The 8,061-nt window shown below is 39.1% G+C and overlaps 1 protein-coding gene across 1 annotated transcript in view; it reads right to left on the bottom strand.

The window, feature by feature from the left end:
- Positions 1–1,903: 1,903 nt before the first annotated feature.
- Positions 1,904–8,061, bottom strand: part of ap2b1 (adaptor related protein complex 2 subunit beta 1) — a 29,898-nt gene continuing 23,740 nt past the window's right edge. Inside the window, exons 16-19 of the mRNA XM_007542320.2 lie at positions 5,870–5,954; positions 5,424–5,510; positions 3,766–3,920; positions 1,904–3,275 (exon numbers count right to left, since the gene is read on the bottom strand). Coding sequence (XP_007542382.1) covers positions 3,201–3,275; positions 3,766–3,920; positions 5,424–5,510; positions 5,870–5,954 — 402 coding nt within the window. The 3' untranslated portion in view covers positions 1,904–3,200. The remainder of the gene's footprint in view (positions 3,276–3,765; positions 3,921–5,423; positions 5,511–5,869; positions 5,955–8,061) is intronic.

Raw genomic sequence — 8,061 nt, forward strand, 5'->3', positions numbered from 1 at the left:
CTTAGTGACAGGGAATCTCTAAGAATCTTCCCCCCCACCCCCTCTCACACACGAGCTCAACTAGACAGCTATTTGTAATCCATAGGGGGGGGACGTCCAGAAAATGTTTGGAAACTACTGCACTAATCTGTCACTGTTTTTTCTGTGGTTGTAAGAGACAGGTTCCATCAGGCACAGCCAGCTTCTTACCTTGTTTGCTGTCCAGCAGGTTCATTTTTATGAGGGCTTTTTTTGTGGGGAGTTTCAAGAACTGACGGTCTGACCCCCTGTGTGTCAGCATTCAACAAAATCATCTCTCAGCACCTGGTGAGCCGACCAGCTCCCCTTGGGCTCAACTCCCCCCGTGCAACTGGCTGCTGGATTTCCTCGCAGACAGACTAGGTCTGTCCAGGGCCTGTGAGGGTTGGGAAAAATACTTCAAGGGTCATCTCCCCCGCACTGGCTCCCCCCAGGCCTGTGTACTGAGCTCACTGCTCTTCACCCTGATGACCCATGACTGCCATGCCAGATTCAGTATGAACCATGTCTTAAAGTATGCAAATAATGCAACAATGGTTGGTCTCATCTGGCCTACAGAGAGGAGGTGAAACATCTGGTGGACTGGTGTGATACAAACCATCTAATCCTGAATGTTAAAAGAAATTGTTGATTTCAGGAAAAATCAGCCAAGTCACACGCCCTTCCTCATCAATGATGCATACTGACCAGCAGTATCTCTAAGGTTTGGAGCATGTAACACCTCTGACAACGTATAGAGTGGTGAGGTCAGGAACTGAGCTTCCTTCCATCCTTGACACCGCTCCCAGTCGCTCCCTGTCCAGGGCTCAGCCAATCACAGAAGACCTCTTCCACCATCACCATGATTGGTTCTCCCTGCTGCCCTCTGGGAAAAGATTCAGCAGCTTCTAATGCAGAACAACCAGATTCCACAACAGCTTCATTCCTCCTGCCATAAGACTACTAAGATTAATTTAATCTTTTGTTGTATACATTTATATTGATACTTTTATTACTTATTATTGGAGTCTAGCAACAAAATTTCTTTCAATATGTACATTTTTAAATGTAGAATTGAATGACAATAAAATCCGTCTGTCATGTCGGACCACGACTGATGTGGAAACTGTCATGGAAGAAATTACTTTATCAAGAGTCTGGATGAGAAGAAAGAAGAAATGTATTAAAACCTTGCAAGGTGAGAACAGAAATACAGAGTCAAAGGAGTCTGTCAAGTCTGCTCTGACCAACAGTGGATCTGGCTTCCTTTTATAGGTTCTGGTCAGAGAAGAGAGACTTGATTGGATGAGAGGTGTGAATCAGATTGTGATGTACCAAGAATTCTGTGGAGCCCAACACAGATGGTCTGGTCATTTGTCTATTGTTAAGGAAAGGAGGTTGTTCTTTCATGCAAAAGAGGGCAGATGAGTTCTATGCTGGGGAAGTAACACTAGATAGTGTCCAGGATCAAGGAGCTCTCCCCTGCCGTTATACGACACTGTAGAAGTGTATGTGAGAGCAGCTTCACCAATCTCATGATAAGATTATGTAGAAATATCAAGAGCAGAAGAATACATTATAAAATTTTCCATTACAAATCACATGGCAAAGGCTTGAGCAGCTTGTGAACTCAGGAGAGGAAATCCAAAACACATGCCCTGTGTGAGGGTTGAACTTACAAACTTCAGATTTTGAGACTGATGAACTGCCAGCTCCACCAAAGCTAATTGGGCTTTGAAACACTGCCACAACGGATCCATGCAAGACAGTGTTAAAGTTATCCTAATTCATTTTAGTTTCTTGATTTTCAAGAAGATTTAATGTAAAATTACCCAGTTTGTCTCACATATATTTCAATGTGTAAAGGCAAAAAGCAGATATAATAAATAAAACTGTAAAATTCATCTGCATTTGTGGAATAGATAGAGGGAATTCTTTATTTAAATTTCAGTGTGATAAAAGCTTTGTATTCGCTACACAACATACACTAATAACTATTGTACCACACTACAGCTCTGTGCCTGAGGGTGCAAAAACCACACAATGCTGATATTAGTTCATGAGGACAAGACATTATTAAAACATAAACCTGGCATTTCAGTTCAGTGAACACTTGGTCCTGTGAGCTGGATTTTGGCTGGTTTGTTACAACCTTAAACTGGCATGAATACAACAGGATCAGAATTCAAAAGAGAAAAAGGATAAATAATGCACATTACAGAAACAAAGAAAAGAAAACATGGAGGTAGATACTTGATGAACTCGGAATAACAAATTATGTCAAAGCCATGCACAGATGCTTGGAGGGAAAAACAAGGCATTTAAACAATATTTATAATGAAAATGTATGGGAAAAACAGCTACTGTGATTATTTTAACGGTCAAATTTAGAGGGTGCTTTTTGTCTTTTAGATTAAAGATGTTTATCAGGCATGCACTAAACGCTGAAATTACTAACAGGCTGCTGGACAAAAGTTCGACATGAGGTATATAATCTAAACATCATATGCATAAAAACTAACTTTTAATTCATCACTATTTAGATCAAACACATGGCAGTAGAGAACAAGCACCAAACACCCAGTTGTAGTCAATAAATCTGACTTGGAGGTCGAGATCTTATTCAATTCAGTTCTTCATGTTCTCTACCATTTGCCATTTTGCAACAATTTATGTTTTCTACAAGTAAAAAACATTACTGTTTGCCTCTAAATGCTTGACACACTTTTTTGGTGAACCTATTTAATATGTGCTTTGTGTGTGTACTGTGATTCTTGTGATGCTTCACTAAAAATAATGGCAAGCAATTAAGCAACTATAGTATTTTACATGCAGATCCAAAAGAAAGAAAGATTTAAAGCAGTGGAAACAAAAAATGGCATCACTGAAGCTTTCTCAGGACAGTTTCACCATCAATCACAACATGAACACTGAGTTAAGGATGGAATGATTAATGTGTTTTTACTAGGACACAAGCATAAACAGGGAGTGTACTGAGAGACACAGTCATCGATTCCAGACTGCCAAAACAACAGAAAATGAAAATATGTCAACCACAATAATGACTTTTCAAAGTGAAAATGCACCTAACATTTCAGATTATTATTTCTCATTTACTTTTTTAATTCTCTTGTTCTGGCAGTTGGTTATAAGCACAGAAAATAAACAGCCACTTTCCAGGAAGGAGGAGAGTAGCCATGAGCTCAGTTTTTCAGGATGGAGTCATACATCTGGTAGATGTACTGAGAAACTTCAGGAGCCCGACACTTCAGAGAGAGCTGGGGAGAAAAAAAAGAAAAAAGTAACAATGTCATTTTTAACATCTATTTTTAGGGGGAGGGGGTTCTGTATTTATAGCTTAGTTCATTTGTAAAACAGAAAGGAAGGAGCCAGAACTAGAGAAGGAACAAAAAACAAAAAAAAAACTATTGTTAGAATAAATAGTAGTAAAACTTCAAAAGAAACAAATACAGTGGACCCCCAGTGTTTGTGCTGCGCCACCTGCAGATATCCAAAGTAGGCAAATACTTACGACCCTTTTCTAGAAACACAAATCAGTACATTTATAGTAGGAATCTACTACTTTTTACAAAAAAAACAACACACAACTCTCAGACATACGAGTACTTTGCTGCTTCTTTCAGGTTAGACCTTGACGGTTGGTTTATATGCAGCATCGCTAATCAAAAATTAACAAATTACTTTGCAGGAAATACAAATCAGTTCCTAAAAATAAATCTCTGTATGACATGTACATGTATTCTGTACCGTATAATTGGGGTTCCCTGGTTGAATGCGGAGCTCAGCCAGGATCCAAATGCCATTGGTCAACTTGAGTGACTGGTACAGCATGTCCTGGCCTTCCACGTTTCTTTTGGCAATGGTGTAGACGTTGTTATTCTGTAGTTTGCCAGACACTGTGTCTGTAAGACCAGAATCAAAATCAGTCCATATTATGAAATATCTTAACTTATGAAGCTTGAAGTAATAATAAACTAAGGAAATAAACACATACACAAAAACAAGAGGCTAAAACAACTAAGTAAACCAACATTTTGTCAAAATTCATCTACTGCTACAGGGTCAACTAGCTCTTAGAGGATTTTATTGAATATCTATTAGCAACCTTCAGATCACAAGGTTCTAAGTCTACCTCATATTGCAAGCCACCATGGGCTTTTATGGCTGTGAGAGAAACGGCACAATTAACAGCCCTTCTACATGAAACAAAAACAAAGAAGTTGAACAGATTAGATAAAAAACAAAGTATCCAAAGGTGAGCATGTGGGTGAAAGAAGAAAAATCAGAAAGTAAGATTTTAGACTTAACACGAGACAGGACCTAAAAATGGCATTATATGACAAATGAAGAATTAATTACAGTAACTGAGCAGAATATCTTAAAAATTCAGGATCAGTAAAACCACAGAAGAATTCAAACTTTAAATCTGCTGTTAATGTAAGTCTTGGAGATTCACAGAGAAATCAGTTATTGATTACACTCGGTGGAGTTTCAGGTTGATCAGCCCTGACCAGCGACCAGATCAAAAACCCGATCTTTTTCTAATCTCTAAACCCGTCGCACTCTTCTGTCTCCCTGCGCCAGCATAACTGGCTGAGAACATCTTCCAGTTGTGGAGAGGCCTGCTGACGAAACATTTCTTGGATTCTAGTGAACTGAGCCATAGAAACATCTAAAACCTGAACCTCGACAGATATCACTGTTCTTGAGAAAATGCAGAGACTCAAGTTTGCCGGTATTAATGCTAACCGCGCCAATGACCAACACATAGCTGTGCTTCCATTCTAAATGTGCGCAAAACTGCTGATATTCCACTAAAGTAGAAAAAACACAATTTTGCAATTGTGGTGTTTCCTACAAATAAGAAACATATTTAAAATTACACATCAATAAGTTTGTTCACGCAATGTCATCAAAGAACGTACTGCGCCATCACCTCCATCAACTCCACATCATCTTCTTTGTCTTTTCCTTCAGGAGTAACATCTGCTTGTTGATTACATGACTTGTGTGATGCGAAAGAACCGTTTCCATTGGACTAGTTTTAAATACACTATTTTTAAAAGAGTTGAAAAACCACCTTATCCAAGAGCAAAAACTTTTTACCAACAAACGTTCTTTCAAAATCGGTATGTTTTCATTAAGAAAATTTGCACAATTCCAATTTGCTAACTTTTAAGGTCAATGGAAATGCAACTTAACATGATAAAGATATCTTAAGCTAATTTTGCTAAAAACCCTGAAACATCGAGTCGGCATAAGCTGAACTAGCAAGAACTAGTGTTTGAAATCAGCTGCAAAACTCTGTTCAGTGCATCTTTGATAAAGGGCCTCCAGTATTTACTATAAAACTCAAAATGTGCAAAGAACTAAAATGCAAACAAAACATGGATGGCAGTGCCTACCAGCATTAAGGTGACAATCTTTGATCTGGTACTGGAGTTCATTCTCATTGGGAATGTCCTTCCAGGTCGCCAGAAACACCTGTCGCTCTGAAAACAATAAGACACAGTCATCAATATAGATCTTGATTACTTTATAAGATGATCCAACATTTCTAAGGAAGATGTAAGTTTTCTTACCATTTTAGGCAAGGCGTACACATAAGAGTTAATTATTACTTTTAAATTAGATAAGATTGAAATTTCTGGCTATCTTTAAGCATCTCTTGAAATTATAAAATTTGATTATACTGTGCTTCACTTTCTGGATCTCAGAGATGATTTCAGTCCACACTCTATAGAACATGTATATATTTTTACTTCTTCATTAATTTAGTATTTTCAACAAGAATGATTAAATATGTATTGCTGTCTATTGCACTGCATCAGCAAAGTGGATAAAATCATACCCATTTTTCCATCTTCAACAAAGAATATATTCAGAGGGATGAGGACGCTGAAGTAGAACACATCAATGTTGTTCTTTACAGCCACCTGTGGACAAATAAACAGAGGAGAAAGAGCATTAGACGACAATTTTGGAGACTACAGAGCACAACTGTGTAATAAACATGCATCTTCAAACATAAAATTAAAAATAAGAAGTTACATTTTCCTGTTTTCTGTCCAGCACATTACTTTATGAGTGAAGTTCAGTTTGCTAAATGAATAACTCTTATCTAATAAAAGTTATCCTTAGATTCAAAAACTGCTGTTTCACAATATAAATCACCTGTGAAACTCAAGGACAAAATCCAGCCCACCATAGCTTTTTATATTATCATCTAGATCAGTGGTCCCCAACCCCCGGGCCACGGATCGGTTCCGGTTCGCAGACCAATTGGTACCGGGCCGTGCAAAAAATAATTAAATGTTTCCGTTTTATATATTATTTGAGTCTGGAGGATCTTTTATTTTGAAAACCCTTTAACCGGATTCTCTCAGTTACTTTGAGCCCACAAGCAGCAAAATGAGTAAGAAACAGATCAGATGTCTTTGGAAAGTTTCTTTGCAAAGGGGAAAAGGCCCAGAGAAGAGACAGGAGGATGGATTTATCCCGGACCGGTAGGTGAGTCAAACATTACAAGCCGCTCTGTGTAACATGCGGCGACCGGCTGCTAATGAGGCAATGAGGCTTCAAACTGCTTCACCTCGTAGAGACCAAGCAGGCTGTGGATATAAGCAACACTTTGGGTGTCATTGTCTCTCATCACTCCCTGATTGGACCGTCTCGTTGCAGAGAAACAAGCTCAGGGCTCCGTTAGTCATTATCGTGAGTTAAAATTTTCACGAAAGTAAAATGTTCGTTTTGTGGCGCATCTGTATCTTATTTTGAAGGGATATGTAAACGTTACCATAGCGACCAGAGTCAGAGAGCGTTTGGGCAGTGGTCGAGAGGAGATGAGTAGAGCTTGTGAGTCTTAAGTCTGGTTTAGACGGCAAGATTTAAGAATTGTTGGCCGATTCTCCAATGACCTTTACATATAATAATAAACATTTCCACATATCATCTCCGATATCCACCAGACTCTCAGTTGCGTGATATGTCAGCTGTTAAGGATTCCCCTCAGTTCTTACGTCACTGCGCTTTCTGATTGGCTACCTGTCACATTCAACAGGTTGTATTCTCGTTCCCAGTCAGTGTAAACCCCACAGGCTGCGATAAAAGGGCCAAGACAACCCAAATAGGGTATATTCAGGCTTTAGCTGGAACACCAACATGCAGAAGCCTTATCTGACGGTTCCCCCGGGCTGCAGCAAAATTTCCACAGCAAAAGTCTTGACCGGTCCACGGTAATAAAAAGGTTGGGGACCACTGATCTAGACCAGCGTTTCTCAACGGGGGCGGTACCGCCCCCCCCCCCGGGGGACGTTCAGAGGACGGCAGGGGGCGTTGGCGGAAACTTTTACAAACGGAGGACGCTGGGATTCCTCTGGGGGATGATTGCTCGAAGGTAAACTTTACACTTTAAATGCACAACAATACCAGTTTAGACTTTGAGCAACTTGGTAAAACATGCTTGACTGCAACTGTATCGATGGCAGCTCTCTTTCTCTTCAGTATTTGTAAGCTTTTGGCGCAGCTCTGCTCCTGCTACTGGTAGCTTCACCGCATCAGTTCAGCATTACACTGGCTGATGACGTTGCTGTGATTCACTTGCCTGTTGTCTGATTTTCAAATATTTTATGTTTTTTGTTTGTTTTTTTGTAATTATTTTTTTAGTTAGAAAGACAGAATTCCATCACATTTGTTAATTGCAGCTTTACCCATTTAAGTTGTACATGAGGATAGAAGCGGAGAGTCNTTAGAAAGACAGAATTCCATCACATTTGTTAATTGCAGCTTTACCCATTTAAGTTGTACATGAGGATAGAAGCGGAGAGTCTAAGTAATTTTGTACATACTGCCTTTCTGGTATTTTCTTTTACAGACCGTTTCTAATTTTCGTTTTGAACGATAACAAAAATGAACAAAACTGAACAAAAATGGGGATTGCACCAACTCGAGCAATAAAAATCACATGAACATAAAAGGGCAGGACACATAATTCACAAGAATAATCAAATGAAGTCAGATCTAATTGGTTTTACATACTCAGTC

This window comes from Poecilia formosa, unplaced genomic scaffold, assembly GCF_000485575.1.
Source record: "Poecilia formosa unplaced genomic scaffold, Poecilia_formosa-5.1.2 Scaffold679, whole genome shotgun sequence".
NCBI lineage: Eukaryota > Metazoa > Chordata > Actinopteri > Cyprinodontiformes > Poeciliidae > Poecilia > Poecilia formosa.